The following is an 18,681-nucleotide window of genomic DNA, read 5'->3' on the forward strand; positions in this document are numbered from 1 at the left end:
GCGTCCATGTAGGTGTCGGAGCTGACACGGAGTAAGGGAGCTGTGTTTTGCCCCTCTGTGGAGTCCTGTAAAGGCTGTCAGCCCACCCCATCCTTCAGCTTTAATGGAGAGTCCATCTCTGTGGGACATTGGGCTAGTAGGGGGTCTGAGTGGTGTTGTGGTGGGTAATCCGCTTTGGTCTCTGCTTCGTGGGTGTCCTCGTTAGGCTTAATGTGCTCTGGTTGCAAGTCGGTTGTCTCTGTGCCTCGTGGGCTTGTCGGAGCTGGCTGTGATATGCTGTACGGCAGTCTAGGAGCACTGCGCGGTGCTTTTCCTGGGAGACCGACTCCCCGATGCATCTGGAAGGTAGGTTGTTGGTTGCTGGGTGTCGGTTGGCTGCAATGCGCTGCACTCTCTTGCCCGCTACCCTTCTCCTTTTTCCTATTTCGGGCCTGCCCCTTCTCTGGAGCCTCGATCTTGCATTGCCCCTGGGGGGTTAGATGTCTCGCCTGGGTATCATGGTGGGTATTTGCTTGTTGCAGTGTCAGGCGCCGAGCCTTCTTGCGCCTGGTTGTCTCGTTGCTTGCTGCAGGCTCAGGGAGGGAGCTTTTCATCCCTCTGGCATCCGCGCACATGGCGTCCGCCATCTTGTCTGGCGTGTTCAGGCCCCGTTTCATGGTGTTAGTGTTAGGGTCTGTCACAGCGGTTTCGGCCCCAGGGTGTGGACTGGGATCACCCCCACCAGTCCAGAGTGGGGGGAACAGGGCCGTGACCACACAAGTTTGGGCACCAGGCTGGGTTCTGTTGGGCAGGACAGTGGGGCAGCGGCCGTCTGTCCCACTTACCGCCGGAGTAGGCCCCGATTGGGGCATCGATGCACGCTCCTCCTGGGGACTGCAGATCGATGAGCCAGCCTCACCCTGGATCCAGTATCCCCTTTGCTTCGGGGACCGTCGCTGGTGGTCGGATTTAGCATTTAAGTGCATATTTTCAGGCTTAAAGTTTGGTGGCTTGCAGGAGCTGAGTGTATATGCGACCATCCAGCTTGGCGGTCCGGCCCCGGCCAAAACTTATTAATTTTTAAAAGGTAAAGAGGTCAATAAAAAAACACATCCACTACAACTAACTGTAGCGCCTACACATTGATCCGAGCATGTGGCTGCCAGGAGTAAAATGTTTAATAGTTTGTATTTCTTTTTATTAGGACAGTTTAAAATAATTTAATTGAAACATTTAATAATTTATTTTAATAATTCAAATACTTGTCTAAAATAAACAATGCTATGTTTTATATTTTTATTTTCCCATTCCTTTCTTTCATTTCATACTCCAGGGCACCATTGTGTGGAACACGTTAAGCAACACTTATTAGGGCTCACTCATAATGAAACATTACAAAGAACCTTGGTCTCTCCTAAGGCTTAAAGAATAAAACAAATTAATGCCATGTTTTGTTTTTCAGTCTTGATGCCGTTCTGCTGTGTAATCTTTTTTAATTAGATATTTTAAAGGAATACTCCAGCATTATTTGTATAAATGCATTTATTTATAACCCTGGAGTGTTGTACCGTCTTCTGTGCTTTACAAAAGCTGTGAAAAAGGGTTAAATTACCCTAAATCCAGTGGCGAGCAGACACTTGTCAATGCTTCACTCCACCTGCCAGGAGACTACTGATGATCTCCTGATCCATCTGATGCTTCTCACAGAGAAGAGCTGGGACAAAGGGTGCTTGAATGGTAATTGCTGCACTGCCCTGCATTGGCCTTTGCTTTGTGTCCCTGCATAATGCAAGTATAAAGAGAACTCATTCAGCTATCTCAAGCGATTATCACAGCTGCCTGCAAGCAAGATTACCATGGCTGTGCAACACAAAATATGCACAGAATCGACATTAGGAAGCCTGGGACAGAGTTCTGGGCTTTCTAAGTCAGTGTGCTGGGGTTGCAACTAGCCCCAGCACTCAATTCAAAATTACTCAGTATGTGCAGTGTTTCAAGCAGAAACATTGCATATACAGACTCCAACCACCATGACCACTTCAAATCACTGACTTGGTCATGGTGGTTGGAGGAACCCTTTACTTACTAGTTCAGAATGTAGCCTTTTTAGGAGGTCAATGTTTAGGTTTGTGTTAGTATGGAACGGAACTGCAGAAATAATGAAACTCATTCAGTATTCCCTAAAGTGTTAAATTGTCAGAACTCTAAAGAAAATGCAAAGTGAACTTGAAGGTCTTTATAAAATTTAAGACCAGAGTTGACAAACTAAAGACAATTTTTCCAATCCAGCTAATTTGGTCTCAAATTTGAAATTCACTTTGAATTCCTTTTGAATTATTTGCTGGCACACTGCCTCCACTTGGCTGTAGAACTCCTGTGAACTATAAAGTTAATTATGCAATGTGCATCAGTTTACATTGGATGTGGCAGTCATCTCGGAGGAGGTAAAATTTATCTTTTAATCTGCGAACTTGCAGGAGATCTTTTTGAGGCATAATGTATACCTATGTGAAGTTGACCTTCTCCTGTCTTTGGATGACAAGTCCTATAAATTGTTTGCTTGCTTAGTAATCCAGTTCTCTCCATGTTCCATATATACATACATATAGGTATGTCATGCTCTTTAAATACAAATAACAGCTGTCACTGATGGAGGGGGCTAGCATTTTTAACATGGCTGTAATATTATTAAGTCACACTGGAAAGGGGTGCATTTCATTCAAGTACAATCTCAGGGATACTCCAGGGTGAATTTGACAAATCAAAAAAAAAAAAAATAACATAGATAAAAATAAGCAATTGCAGAAAATAAAAAAAATAAAAAATACTCTGATTTTACTTTTCTATATATGCCGAAAACCTCAAAGACTTGCAACATAAAGTGAGCCGTCACTAAACTAGGAATTTCCTTTTTCTTTCTTAATCCTTAACACATGCTTGATAGTCATGGCTGAGTATTTGGGAGTTGTTGTTCAATTGTAGACTTTGTACTAAAAAAAGCAATAAAAGCTGAATTGCAAATCCCCCAAAAGTCATGACATCATAGACAGCAGACTGTGCTTCGCAGAGGGCAAGTTTGCAGGTTGGTGGGAAAGACAGAAAGAGTGGAATTCTGAAGTAAAATTACATTTAAAAAGCTTTCCAAATGGTTCAATGCTGTTAAAAAACCCCATAAAAACCCTATAGAAATTACCTTCTAAATTGAGGCCTATAACCTAACCAACATATTGCATGCTTGGCTGCCAGGAGTGTTTTTTTTTTTTTGTTTCAAAATAAAGTGTGTTTAAATAAAGTTTTTATAATGTTTCCAAATGTCACACAGCCAGCCTCCCCTAGGATGAACTCCATACCTTTTACCTGCTTAATATAAAAGGTATCTAAAAGAGTCGTACACAAAACTACCATAATCATATAGAATGTGATGAGTGACGATTGCCACTATTAGACTATTTGCCTGCAACATAACACTAGCTCCTAATATGCTCTTTCTTATACATGGAGTATTGCATTTTCTAAATAATGATCTATTTTTATACTTTCAAGAATGAATATGGGCAACGTAAGATGTGATTGGGTCTTTGCTCTGTGACATAGACTCTGCATTGTCTAATATAAGGTTTAGATTTTAATACCAAATTTAGTGGTCTTTAGATGAGTATTGTTTCAACTTATGAACAGAGGTTTGTAGAAAAATGGCCAGAGTTGTGGCAACTGACATTTAATGTGGATAAGTGCAAGATAATGCATCTTGGACGTAAAAACCCAAGGGCAGAGTACGGAATATTTGATAGAGTCCTAACCTCAACATCTGAGGAAAGGGATTTAGGGGTGATTATTTCTGATGACTGAAAGGTAGGCAGACAATGTAATAGAGCAGAAACAAAGAAGATTCGGGATATGGCTATATAAATCTACAGAGAAAACATAAAACAAAACATAGTGTGATATTGTTATAAAACACAATATTTCATGCGCAGCAATCTTTGCACTCACAGGATGTAAACGATAAAAGCGCTCTTAGGGTGCCTCTCCCGATGTGATAGGGGGCTAGCCAGTATTTCTGATCACCTCTGGATCCTTGTTTCACCAAAAGACAATTGATAAATTGATAAAACACCTGCTTTTGGGTTAGAGGATGATTTTTTCCTAGAGGAGTGGGATGCTATTCTCTCTAATTGTTCTTTTCAGTTGATCCAACTAATTATTAGGTATTCAAAAAAAATACAGAATGAATTGGAGGTTGAATTATCCACTCTAGACACTAATCCCACTATTGATGTGAATAGTAGGGAATACAAAGAGAGGGAGGAGTCTTTACAGATTAATATAAAGAAATTGGATGAAAAAATCGCTGACACTAAAAACAGAAAATATAGCAGAGATAAGGAAGATAAATCACTTAATACTTTTGCAACAAAAAATAAATTGACCCGTAGGAAAAGACGCCCCTCCATCTATAGGAGAGCTATACCTGGATCTCCAGGGGGCAAGGATAGGATCATTTCCCGTTCTAGAGATACACGAAGAGGTCGACAATAATCTGCGAATAATTCATATAAAATGCCCTATAGGGTCTCCAGATCTATGGGAGGTACGTAATAAGTATGGTGGGAATACACATAGGATATCGAATAATGGAAGGTCCCCAAGGAGCAATAAGGGCCCATTACCATCAAGAGGTGAAACAAGGAGACCCGAAGTACAAAAGGTTAGAAATAGAAACAACAGTTTATCACCTATGAGAAGGGAAGTTAATAGACCCCATATACAAACATCTAGGGGCAGAGATAATGTAGACAATCATATATCTCAATATAATGATCCCACTGTAAATTTTCAGGGGAAACCGAGAGGTCCCAAAGAAAAAACTATAACCAATTATTTTCGTTCCAGGGCAGAGACCTGGGAACACCCCAACCGATTTGCAACTCTATTCCAGGATTCTCCAGGACGGAGGATTAGGAACAATTTCTTTAAATGGGGGTTTATTAAATGAGAAAGAACTGAGCAGGGGGATTTTCAATTTAACTCCAACCCCACTTTCAGATGAGGAGATTAATTTGTTATCAAGAGGTTTGAAGTTCGCCCCGAATAGAAAGGCCTATGACTTTGAACTATATATTGACCTCAAAAAGTTTATCCGCTCTCTTACTATTAAGAGGCACTTTTTACTACACCCACCTGAGAATGGAATTGTTGGTGAGGATACTAATGTTGATTATAGATTCCGCCCTAAGTCCCATTTTTTTCCAACTTTTAGTAAGGGCCCTTTTTTAGAAACTTTTGAACATATGGTAGACCAACAATTTCGTAATATGACTAAGAACACCAATAGGAATAGAAATAATAGCCTCCAAAATCTAAGCAAAGAGGAAAATAAGACACTTAAACGATTGATGGAAAGAGATGATGTGATAATCAGGGAAGCGGATAAAGGGGGGGGGGGGGGGATAGTGTTAATAACCACTACATATTATCTCCAAGAAACAGCCCGAATCCTGGGGGATAAAAACACCTATAGTGTACTTAAATGTGATCCGACTATTCAATTTAATACAGAGCTCCAAGTAATTTTGAATGGAGCTAAAGAGAGAGGTACCATCTCACAGAAAAATTATGATTTTCTATATCAAAAAAACCTGATTATTCCTATATTTTATTTTCTTCCAAAGACACACAAACGTCTCCCTAATCCTCCTGGGCGACCTATAATCAGTTGCATTAACTCTCTGACGGCTAATTTGTCAGCTTATGTCGACTCTCGGTTACAAAAATATGCCCAAGGGGCCCCTTCATATGTGAGGGACACAAAGTCTTTTCTCCAAGAAATGGAGAATATTGAATGGGACCCAGAGTACAGTTGGGCCACACTTGATGTGACCTCTCTGTACTCGGTGATTAGCCATAGATTGGGTTTGGAGGCAGTTGATTATCTTATGGAGCAGGATTTGGAGTTACCAATGGATATGAGGGATTTTATTTTCTCCTCTGTCCAATTTATTTTGTATCACAATTATTTTTTCTTTGATGGTGACTATTTTTTGCAGATCACGGGGAACGCCATGGGGACCAAGTTCGCCCCCCAGCTATGCCAATACATACATGAGGAGATGGGAGGAGTCATTTGTGTAGTCTGGGCATGGCTGGAGGGCGAACTTGGTCCTATGGTGGCGTTATATCGACGATGTTATTATTATTTGGAAGGGGTCGTCTGCTTTGTTTCAGGATTATGTTAATTTTTTGAATGACAATGAGTACAATCTGGTTTTTACCCCCATCTGGAATAAAGATGAGATTAATTTTCTTGATCTTTGCCTGTCTCATGATCTGAGACAGATAAGGAGTAAATGTTTCTTTAAACCCACTGATGGTAATGGGTTTGTTCACCGGAGGAGTGGTCACCATGAACCCTGGCTTAGGGGGATAGCCAAAAGCCAGTTCACCCACCTTAGGTGAAACTGTTCTGATAAACAGGACTTTTTCGCCCAATCATTACATGTTAAAAGGAAGCTTATAGATAGAGGATATAATGGAAAGAAACTAGAGAAAGAGATTCGCCGTATTGGTGATATAGAAAGGAAGACTTTTTTTGGAGAACAGACCATATACTCCAGGAATTGGGGCTGGTTTTCGTTCAGCATTTATCACCCACTACAACACTGATTATAATAAAATTAAGAGGAGTCTTCAAAGTTCTTGGCCTATTCTGTTGCAAGACCCCATTTTGGGGGCACACCTATTGGATAATCCCGTGGTGATTTACAAAAGAAATACAAATTTAAAGGATATGTTGGCACCTAGTTATGCCATTAAACCACCATCAGTTCCTACCTCTGCTCGTTCAGGCTCATTCCGAGGCTGTGGTACTTGCAAAGCTTGTACCACGGTGTCCATTAAAAATACACATTTGTTTCTTAGTTCTACCACGGGGGAGAGTTTTACACTAAAAGACAATATAAATTGTCACACGGACTTTGTGGTATATTTGCTACAATGTCCGTGTGGCATGCGATACGTGGGACGAACTAAGAGGATTCTGAAGGTTCGGCTATTAGAACATCTCAATAATATCAGAAAGAGGCTGACGACACATTCAGTCCCAGCCCACTGTATATCATGCCCCTTCTTTTCATTCAGAGATTTCAGATGTTGGGGAATTGAACGTGTTCCCCCTTTCTGGCGTGGGGGCAACAGAGTTCAAAGACTAGCCCAAAGGGAGACGTTCTGGATACACAAATTACAGACTCTCACACCTAAGGGTCTAAATATAGACATCGATTTAATTTGTTTTTTGGATTAATATGGCCTAAATAAGTTTTAGAATAGAAAATAAAGGTGTGTGTGTTAGCCTCTAATCTGGGGCTTTTTCTACAGTTGAAAGTTTTATCTCCATTTTGAGAAGGTTTATATAAATATATGAGATATTAAGCAGCTATTTTTGACCTATATGTTAGGATTTATTGTTCTGTATGATTAAAATCACAAAAATATAATGAGAATACAATAATTAATCGTTCTAATGCGAATAATGGGTTTGCTCTAAGGATATTCAGAGCTGGTATAAAATATAAATTAAATGTAGTAGATTCACTAAACAAAAATTGCATGAAAAGTAGTTATTTAATGCACAGTATTTTTCAAGTTATAATCCATTACTCTTTTTGTAACCATAATAATGGACTGCTTTAAGGTGTTAAATAGGTTTATTTTAAGATTTTTATGAGGAGCACAAATAATAATGTGATACATTGAAGATTATTTGAGATGGTGTTGGATTGACTTTGGTGTCCATTCTCACTAAGATGGTATAAAGTTATATCCAAAAAAAAAATATATATATATATATAAAAAAAAAACACTTTATAATAATTATAATGACTTTATAACACAAAGCCTTTTGCTTATAATATATATATAAATAATAGTTGAATATATTGTGCATGTCTAACAGTCTTTTCTCTAGCAGAATGGGGCTTTTTATTTATCCTGGTTTCATATGATCTCTGAATGATCTGATTGCGTCCGGTTGCTATGGAGATGCTATTGGTGGAACGCATGTGACGTCACGTCCGGTTTCCGGTGGAACGCATGTGACGTCACTTCCGGTTTTGGGAAAATTTGATCACTTCCGGGTCCTGTCGAAAAGGGCGCGAATTACAAATTATGGAGAATTGACAAACGGAAAACAGCTGCCACAGGAAAACTATTCCTCCAATCTGGAACAAGGAGTTTTTACACACCCACTGGATCCACCAATGGACTTTAGGGATTAGCCCTATTTAAGGACACAGGGAGGGGGGATTTGTATAGGATATGTTCATTTATGTATTGTATATTGATACATGGTTATTGTTTTTAATTGTGGTCCCTGAGGAAGTTCTTATAGAACGAAACGCGTAGGACAACTTTTTTGTTACTTATATCCTATGCTGAAATGGTGACTACACCTTTTATTTGAATAAAAAAAAATTTTTTTACTACTGAACCCTGACCTGTGGATGTCTTTTGGTGAAACAAGGATCCAGAGGTGATCAGAAATACCGGCTAGCCCCCCCATCACATCGGGAGAGGCACCCTAAGAGCGCTTTTATCGTTTACATCCTGTGAGTGCAAAGATTGCTGCGCATGAAATATTGTGTTTTATAACAATATCACACTATGTTTTGTTTTATGTTTTCTCTGTAGATTTATATAGCCATATCCCGAATCTTCTTTGTCTCTGGTCAACACTACATATGATATAGGTTGCTTGTTTGGGTAGCGACCTTGGGAGGCTGTCATACATCTTTATAAGCTAAGTACCATTGCTTTTTATATTAATTTTCTGTATATTGTTTGAGATATACTTGTGAGCTAATGTAATAGAGCAGCAGGAAGTGCTAGCAGAATGATTGGTTGTATAGGGAGAGGTATTAGCAGTAGAAAGAGGGACGTGCTTGTGCCAATGTACAGAACACTGGTGAGACCTCACTTGGAGTATTGTACGCAGTACTGTAGACCAGATCTTCAAAAGCTACAAAACTGGTTAATGGATTACAGCATAAAACTTACAAGGAAAGGTTAAAGGATCTTAACATGTATAGCTTGCCCTCCTCCCCCCATACGTCTACCCCCCGCTAAAGCGCTGCAGCGCTGACCGGGCCCCCTGGAAATTAATTTCCATTGAGTGGCCCTAACAGCATGGGCCACCCGATGGACCCCTTCAGTGTGGCCCAGGCGGTTAAAGCCGGCGGGCACCACTTTTGCATGGGTCCGCAGGGTGGCCAGGCCCACTGGAGTGAGGAGCCCGGTCACAACTGCGACACCTGCGACCTTGGTAATTCCGCCACTGTCAGGAAGTATTACTTTACTGAAAGGGCAGTGGATGCACGGAATAGCCTTCCAGCTGAAGTGGTAGAGGTTAGAAAGGAGTTTGAGCATGCGTGAGATAGGCATAAGGCTATCGTACATATAAGATAAAGCCAGGGACTAATGAAAGTATTTAGGAAATTGGGCAGACTAGATAGGCCGAATGGTTCTTATCTGCGGTCACATTCTATGTTTGTTTTATATAATGGTATAGTGGAGGTGGTTACTTTATAAAATATGAAAATTGTCTTTGCACGAGAAAAGATATGCACCACAGGTTTAACACCTTAACGCCATTAGGGCAAGTTATGACGTCCTGCAAAAGCAGGGCTTTAACGCCACTATGACGGCACAGTACACTTAAATGATCATGCCCTGCAGGGATTGCAGATACTTACTTTATGTGGCAACCCTGCTCGAGGGGACTGTCTGACAACCCAGATCTTAAACCATTCTTCTCCATACTTCTCCATACTTCTCCAAGTCTTCTCCATACTTTTTTCTTCTCTTCATTCTGGTACAGGTTGGTATTAGTTTCATTTGTCCAGATAATGCTGTTTCAGAACTGGCCTAGCTTTTTTAGTTGTTTTTTTTTGCAAAGTCTAATCTTAAAAAAACTATTACATTCAGGGATATCATGTTTAATATGTGGGATAATAGCTTCTTGCTAAGAAGAGATCTGACTGCCATTCTGGGGTCAAGAATGAATTTTTTCCTAGTTTGTTGCAAAATTGGAAAGTGCTTCAAACTGTTTTTATTGTCTGCTTTTGGATCAACAGCAAAAACATGTGAGAAAGGCTGAACTTGATGGACACATGTCTCTTTTAAGCCTATGTAACTATGTAAGAAATAATAAAGGAATAGCCCACAGCTGTCTATAATACAGCTTTATTTAAAGCTTAATGTAGTTGTTCTGGTAAGTATAATCATTGCCCTCAGGCATTTTCATGCAAACACTGCCTTTTCAGTGTTTACATTGCCCCCTAGGGACATCTCCAAGTGGCCAATCCTCAGATGGCCTCTGGAGTTGCTTCCTGGGGCAGTGCTGCACAGTAGAAAGCACTGCCGTTCAGCGTCTCCACACTCTGCATGGAGATGCTGATTGGCCAAAATGGTGTTTGGCACGCCCCCATCTTGCCTCCTTGCAGATTTTAGCCAGTCCAATGCTTTCCCTATGATTTCCCTTGAAAACAAAGATTGAAAATGGCTTGGATCATAAAGAAAAATGTTGGCGTCATCAGAGACAGAGAAAAAACTGAGCATAAATTGAAAGACAGAGAAAGAGAGATTCGTGAGGTTGAAGTGTATAAGGCCAAAATCTAAGGTCATTGACAGTTCAATAATTAGTTTTATACACTATATCTCAATATATAATATATTAGTGTATAAAAGTTCTTGGGCACTACAAATCCCATATACTTATATATCGTAATGAGTATGTTAGGTTTGAAATAAATTCACATCTTTATCATATTGTTGTAAATTCCATCTAAAGGAAATTTGCAGGAAAAAAAAGTATTTTAAAAAACAATCTACAACAATTTACACTTTCATTGGTAGAGTCATGAATTGCAAATAACCTATGTACATCTCTTTGAATTCAGCAAGGGGAAAAATTAAAAGGAAAGTAGATTTCACCACTGACACATTAATCCCCGTTTATGTGGAAAATTAGGCACAGGCATGAGAATTGTTCATGAACATTTATTACCATCTGATGAAAGGATTTTTGGAGTATTACAAGAGTTTAATTCCTTCACACACGCTAATGGGTTCATTTGCATTTTGCAATCCATCACGCCAAAACAAGCAAGCCTTTTTTTCACTTGTTAATGAAAGTTAAACAGTTTCACTTCAGCTGAGCTGTCATGTTCCATTAATCCAAAGGAATTATTTTATAGGTATAGGAATATTCAAGAATTATTATTAAGAAAACATTAAATTATCTCTCATACTTAATAAACCCATAACTTTATATGAACTACCTTTGTTCAAGTCACCAAATTTTGTAACTTCTTCGTTTTTGACTATTGAAAGCTTTTAAAGGGACACTATAGTCACCCAGACCACTTCAGCTCAATGAAGTGGTCTGGGTGCTAGGTCCCTCAGGTTTTAACCCTTCAGATGCAAACATAGCAGTTTCAGAGAAATTGTTATGTTTACATTTGGGGTTAATCCAGCCTCTAGTGGCTGTCTTCTTCCAGACAGCCACTATAGGCGCATCTGCGACGCTGGAGGCGAATTTCGCCTCCATCGCGCAGAGCATCCATAGAAAAGCATTGAAAAATGCTTCCCTATGGACACTTTGAATGCGCACGTGGCACTTGCCGCGCATGAGCATTTGGCTCCAGTGAAGTCGGACTGGTGAGCTGACGTCGGACGGGGAGGAGAGGTCACCAGTGCCGAGGGAGCCTGGCGCTGGATTAAGGTAAGTAACTGAAGGGGTTTTAACCCCTTCAGCGCCACGGGAGGGGGACCCTGAGGGTGGGTGCACTCTCAGGGCACTATAGTGTCAGGAAAACCGCTTTGTTTTCCTGACACTATAATGATCCTTTAATTAAAACCCCTCCAAAACAAGGGGTTAGGCTTGGTCTGGGCAAATGGTAGATCCTTAGATGTTGTAGATCTTCAACTTCCATGATGCTTGGCCACTCCAAAGCCTGGCAAAGCATCATAGCAGTTAAAGTTCTACAACATCTGGGGATCAACAGTTTGCCCAGCCTTGGGTTAGGAAAATACCTTTACAATCTACAAATGATCATCATTTTACGATTTTCTATTAAACATTGCATGCATATACTTTGCATTCAAAAAAACAAACAAACAAAAAAACATCACAACCATGGCAAGCTACTTCTAATGATGGATTCAATATTTGTCAAAATCTTTTTTTTTTTTTATATAGGAAAATCATTTCAGCAACAACATACCATAAAAAGAAAATGTGGTGGTGAACAAATACATAGATTTTCTATGTGTCATATACTTATATTTATATGCAAATACAGTGAATACACAAAAAAGAAATAGGATATTTAGGATATAGGATATAGAACATACAGTATGGCAGCACTCAAAACCAGTGATACAAAAGTATACACAGAATAAAAACAAATAGTTACCAAAAAAGCGCGCTAAACTGATCTGTAAATAGAGAATGACAAAAAATAGTGCAGACCATCTAAATAGGGTCCAAATGTGTAAAGGGGGATGTGGGGAAAAAACTCACATTTACCAGAGCCCTATCACCCCAGGCTCTGGGTTTGCAATGCTCCACTTGAGAGGGAAGATTCCCACACTGATTGGGCTCCAAGCTCACTGGAAACCAATAAAGCTGTGCAATAAAGGACAGAGAGAGGCAGGACCTCCAATTGAATAGTATCAAAGACAATTTATAAAAAATCAACGGTTAAAAACTCTTACTTTTGCGAATGGTGGGTTATGCTGACATAGCTACCCACATAAAAGCATGTAAACAGCAAATACAAAGTCACTTCCTGGTTTCGTCCGACCCGATCACGTGATCACTTCCGGGTCCGCCTCTCTCGTGACGTATGCGTGACGCGTTTCTCCCGCCTCCGCAGGCTTCCTCTGACAAGTTTGTCCTATATTGCACAGCTTTATCGGTTTCCAGTGAGCTTGGAGCCCAATCAGTGTGGGAATCTTCCCTCTCAAGTGGAGCATTGCAAACCCAGAGCCTGGGGTGATAGGGCTCTGGTAAATGTGAGTTTTTTCCCCACATCCCCCTTTACACATTTGGACCCTATTTAGATGGTCTGCACTATTTTTTGTCATTCTCTATTTACAGATCAGTTTAGCGCGCTTTTTTGGTAACTATTTGTTTATATTTATATGCATTGAAGTAAATTCAAAGTGACGTTTAAATTTAAGGACAAAGTAAACAAAATATAAAAACTCTCCCCATTCAGTTATGATTCCAGTCTAGCTACTTTGGCCTTTAATTTTAAATTCAATTTGAATATATGGCAAATCTCCCCTTAGTGCATAAGCCTAAAGTGTCATATACATTTGTTAAATATATTTGTAATGTTATCTAGTACTATATTATCATGTTCATTCCCAGCATAGTGTCTTTTTAGAATGACCTTCATATCTTTCATCTGTGTTCTCAAAATACTCGCCTACAAATATACCTTATTGTGCTTTGTCCATCGAATATTCCAGAAAATAATCCAACAAACCAAACAAAAACATGAAAAACTAAAACTGTAAAAAAAAAAAATATATATTTTTTCAATCCCTGCCCTCCCTCCAAGGTGCCAAAATTAAACCCAGTAATGTAGAGAATTGACAGGGTAATTGCACATTTTAGACCACAGTAGCTAAACTGGAAAATTAATTAAATTGCATAATTTTTCCAGTTTGGAAATTTAGGTTTGAAATGTGCAGGTTCCTTATTCACTGCAATGACCCAATTAATTTTAATAATATTTGGATGGACAATACATCACATTTTTGTAAGCGTGACAAATGACTCAATATTACTCAACCACAAAATACCACATGACCCTTACTGACGCATTTCGATATTTTTGGATGTTAACCCAAGACTTAAAACATGGCTCACATTTCCAACCCTAAAGTTACATCGGTAATTCTTTTAATTTCTTTATCATTTGAAACCCAAATGTTAAAAATAAAAATAGACGTGTTTGGAGAAAACAACAGACAGACATATTTTGTAGAGCTTTGCAATTTTTTTCATCCAGTAAATCCAATTGAATTATTTGCAGTTCTGGAACACTGAGGTTATACTTGGCCCAGATCATAAAGCAGCACAGTAGTCACTATGTATGACCAAGCTGTAATATGATGTACAAATAAATTATAGAACATATTGTTTGGTGGTTCATGAACCATGTAATTTGAGGGATCTCCTAACTAGCAATTTAGTAATATGAAATATTGAGATGTCATAGTAATTGCACTATTGAAACCCTCTCGGTTTTAAGACATTAGACCTCAACATAAGTATTATTGTGATTATTTAATGAATCATTTACATACGGCCAGGAGCCATTTTGGTTTACCAGACCAGAGTAGATGAGCAATTGTTTTCCAGTGTACTTCAAAAGGTAATTTCACTCGACATGTGCCTAGTGGGTGATTTAAATACCGACCACACGCCATAGGTGCAATTATTGATATTCACTGTCACATCACATGGGAATCTCATTATTGATCAAATAATTTCTAAAGCATCTAATGGGATTGTAATCTAATTGTCAGCCAGGAAAAATGCAACATAAAACTGAGGGTTATAAAAAACACTTGTAAAAGACCTATACCTGCCACTACGGGAGATTTCCGATCATCGAGGAGTTGAACGGCTGTGCTTGCAGTAACCACATTACTTCTGTTTTCTGATCCTAAAAAAATATAAAGCAGAATAATTACTTAGGTTCTTAGATGGAGACAGAATCAAAGCAACCCTATATGTAATTTAATCAATCCTTTTAGAAAACAATTGTAAAGGGAATTTGGTATAGGTTTGGCTCAATCCACGAGCTGTCACAGTAATTGAAATAGGCATGTGCTACAAATAATACACTTAATAACATGCACTGCAAGTTCATCTATAGAGGCAATGCTATGATTTAAAGATACAGTGAGGGTTTCCTCAATTCTTTAGTGCTCAATGGTGCTTCAATCCTCCCAAACTCCCTATGAGTTTGGATATGCCTCCCTGTGCTCCAAACATCCATCATTGTGATCGTGGCCACTTAAAGCCCATACCTACTTCAATTCTAAATGAAGTGTACATTCAATTATCTTCCAAGTACCCATCTATGTTGAGTGAATTGTGCATATATATTTTTCGATACATGCATTTTAATAGATAACTCCTGGTTTTTAAAGACCCTACTGCACAGAGAGACATCACAATGTACATACAAGCTAACTAAACAATGTAACATGATGCTTGATGTTCATGGGAGCCACATTTCAAAGCAGTAGCCATAGTCTGCAGCTGCTGTGGCCAATTATCTTAATTTACTTATATGTCAGGTAAGGGGAGAAAATGGGTGGTGGTGGTGTGTATGTGTGTTTGTTCATTCCAGTACATAGCAGCTACAATGGCAGATCATATCTGGCATGCCAGCTGCTGATAAATTAATTTAATAAATAAATTGTGTAATATAAAAACAGTCAAATGTATGTTATGGGAAAATAATACATTCTCTGACTTCTGCAGGCAAATCGTACATATCGCACACACATTTCCAAAACACACACATACACACACGTTTTATCATATAGGGATATTGAAACACACTGCACTGACATGTGCATACTGCACAGATTCCCAGCACAAAAACATTTTATTGTTTTCAGATACACCCAAAGCACAGACACAAGTTTAGGCTATATAAAGACATTTGTTACAGCACACACAGGTCCACCGATGTAGACAAGTGATTTCAAAGGTGACCATGCCACTAGTGTAACAGCTGATATGTATTACTGTTTTTTATTATTTTTTATTTTTTTTATTTTTACATTTCTGTACAACAGCCGGACTCAGTATCACTGTGCGAATTATGGAGCATTATTGGTACTGTTGAGGTGCAGATATTACCATTATAAATCTACCAGTCAGTATCCAGCCAGAATCAGATCGGTATTGGTATTGTTATAGTGGTTAAGAAGGGAAGCTAGGACTGGCAGGGCCAGCTACCCTTCCTGCCTTGCATTGCTCCTGAATGACAAGTTGAGATTGGCAATAGTAGGTAATATGAGCTTGGTCAAGATTGGAACTACCGGTACCTTCTATTTGAAAGAACCATCATCAACATTGGCTGCCAGACATCATAAGGACAGTCTGTGTTAAAGTAATCAGTGCGGCAGTGCATGCATAGAACATAACACTTCATAATATGTTTACTTATCCTTACATTTTGTGAAATAAAATTAGATGTAGAAATCCACGTTCTTTACCCTGCAGTGCTCCCTGTCAATCAATGTAGTAAGCTCTGTCTTTTACACCTGGCAGTCAGCATAAAGACAGAGCACACGTTCACTCGCAAGGAGCCACAGAATTTTTGTGTAAGATAGCCCCTTTGTTGGGGGCCGGTTTATGTATCTTAAGTAATGATTGATGATAATTATAGTTCTGTTTGAGGATGGAAGTATGAAAGGCTTACTCCATCCAGAGATTATCTCTAATAACTGATGACATACCAATAAAGCAGCTAGCATTTCAAGCAAACCCTTTCGAGATAGGTAAGTTCAAGTATTTTATTTAACTTTTTATAATTGTACAAATCGCATTATTTTACTCTAAGGACAAAAAAATGATATTGTGGCAAAATGTACATTATTCTACTTTCTGCAAAGCATTTGATGTAAGAATGGGTAGAAAACATGTCTACATATTCTATCTGCAAACTTACATTTATGTAAAAGCTTTCCAAAAACGTATCTGAAATTATTATGATTATTTTTATTATTAATAAAGCGCCAACAAATTCCGCTGCGCTGTACAATGGGGGGACTGACAGGCACATATTTATAACCAGACAATTTGGACACACAGGAACAGAGGGATTGAGGGTCCTGTTTAATGAGTTTACATGCTAGAGGGAGTGGGGTAAAGTGACACAGGGTAGGGTAGAAAAGTAGATGGCTAGGATAGTATTCACAAAGGGCCTGTGTAATGATCATCATATCTATACATCACGGATTCATTAAAGAGATCAAATACAGCACGCTGAATGTGCATTTTTGTAAGATAATCTATTTTTTGGATTAAGAGTTGATACTTTGCCCTCCCACTCTAAAATATATTTTTTTATAGTATCTATATTTTACATTGCCCTTGCAAATGCCAGCATTGTTCATTTACAACATGATTAGTGGTACCTTTGTCCATTTGATCTGCCTTGTTAAAACTTGATTGTTAGGGTGTTTTAAAGCTATACAGTATACACCAAAACAACTTTAGCTTAATTAAATCCAGTCCAGGATTTGGGGATTACCTGGGTGTGTCTAAGGTGTTTAGAAAAAGGGGAAAAAAACACCTTAGACTCTAAGGTGCTTTTTTTTTTCTTTTTCCAAACACCTTAGACACACCCAGGTAATCCCTAAACCCTGGACTGTAGGGGGTCCTTGAGGACAAGGTTGAGAACCCCTGCCTTAACCCCTTCAGGACGGAGTCAATAGTGCACGTTCTGATCAAAACAAAACGTAAACAAAAACTGGAATTTGCGCTATATGTCTGTTCACCCGTAGTTCCCCTCTTTCAAATTATATGCACCCACACTTATTATATATCATTTTGTTCAGGAGAAACAGGGCTTTAATCTATCATTAACTATTCATATATGGAACATCATTTATTATGAATAAAAGTAAAAAAAATGTGAGAAAATAAGATTTTTTTTTAAATTTGCATTTCCGTCTGACATTTTAACTGTGAATGTCATAATACTGTTAGGTTTTACTGCAAAAAAATGCACATATTTGTAATCAGCGATGTCTCACGAGTACAACAGTACCCCCCATTAACAGGTTTTATGTTGTTTTGGAAAGTTACAGGGTCAAATATAGAACATTACATTTTCAAATTGAAATTTGCCAGATTGGTAATGTTACCTTTGAGACGGTGTGGTAGCCCAGGAATGAGAATTACCCCCATAATGGCATACCATTTGAAAAAGTAGACAAGCCAAGGTATTGAAAGTGGGGTATGTTTAGTCTTTTTTAGTAGCCACTTAGTCACAAACACTGGCCAAAGTTAGCGTTCATATTTGTTTTTGTGTGAAAAAAGCAAAAAACGAATATTTGGCCAGTGTTTGTGACTAAGTGGCTACTAAGAAAGACTGGACATACCCCACTTGCAATACCTCGGGTTGTCTACTTTTGCAAATGGTATGCCATCATGGGGGTAATTCTCATTCCTGGGCTACCATACGCTCTCAAAGGCAACATAACCAATCTGGCAAATTTCAATGTGAAAAAAATGAAATGCAAGCCTTATATGTGACTTTCTAACTTTCCAAAACACCATAAAACCTGTATATGGGGGGTACTGTTATTCTCGGGAGACTTCACTAAACACAAATATTAGTGTTTTAAAACAGTAAAACATATTACAACAATAATATAGTCCATAAAAGTGCCGTTCGTTTGTAAAAAATGCAAAAAACGTCACTTTTACTTAAAATATCATCGTTGTAATACAATTTACCAGTTTGAAACACGAATATTTGAGTTCAGCGAAGTCTCCCGAGTAAAACAGTACCCCCTATGTACAGGTTTTATGGTGTCTTGGAGAGTTACAGGGTCAAATATAGTGCTTGCAAATTAAATTCTCTGCACTTTCTCCCTGTG

The 18,681-nt window shown here is 38.8% G+C and overlaps 1 protein-coding gene across 1 annotated transcript in view; it reads right to left on the reverse strand.

Moving 5' to 3' along the window:
• The window catches only part of CACNA2D3 (calcium voltage-gated channel auxiliary subunit alpha2delta 3), an 868,261-nt gene that overhangs the window by 202,968 nt on the left and 646,612 nt on the right, over window positions 1-18,681 (reverse strand). The window contains exon 27 of the mRNA XM_063428162.1: window positions 14,637-14,717. Coding sequence (XP_063284232.1) covers window positions 14,637-14,717 — 81 coding nt within the window. The remainder of the gene's footprint in view (window positions 1-14,636; window positions 14,718-18,681) is intronic.

The sequence above is a fragment of the Pelobates fuscus genome, chromosome 7 (genome assembly GCF_036172605.1).
Source record: "Pelobates fuscus isolate aPelFus1 chromosome 7, aPelFus1.pri, whole genome shotgun sequence".
NCBI classification, from domain to species: Eukaryota; Metazoa; Chordata; class Amphibia; order Anura; family Pelobatidae; genus Pelobates; species Pelobates fuscus.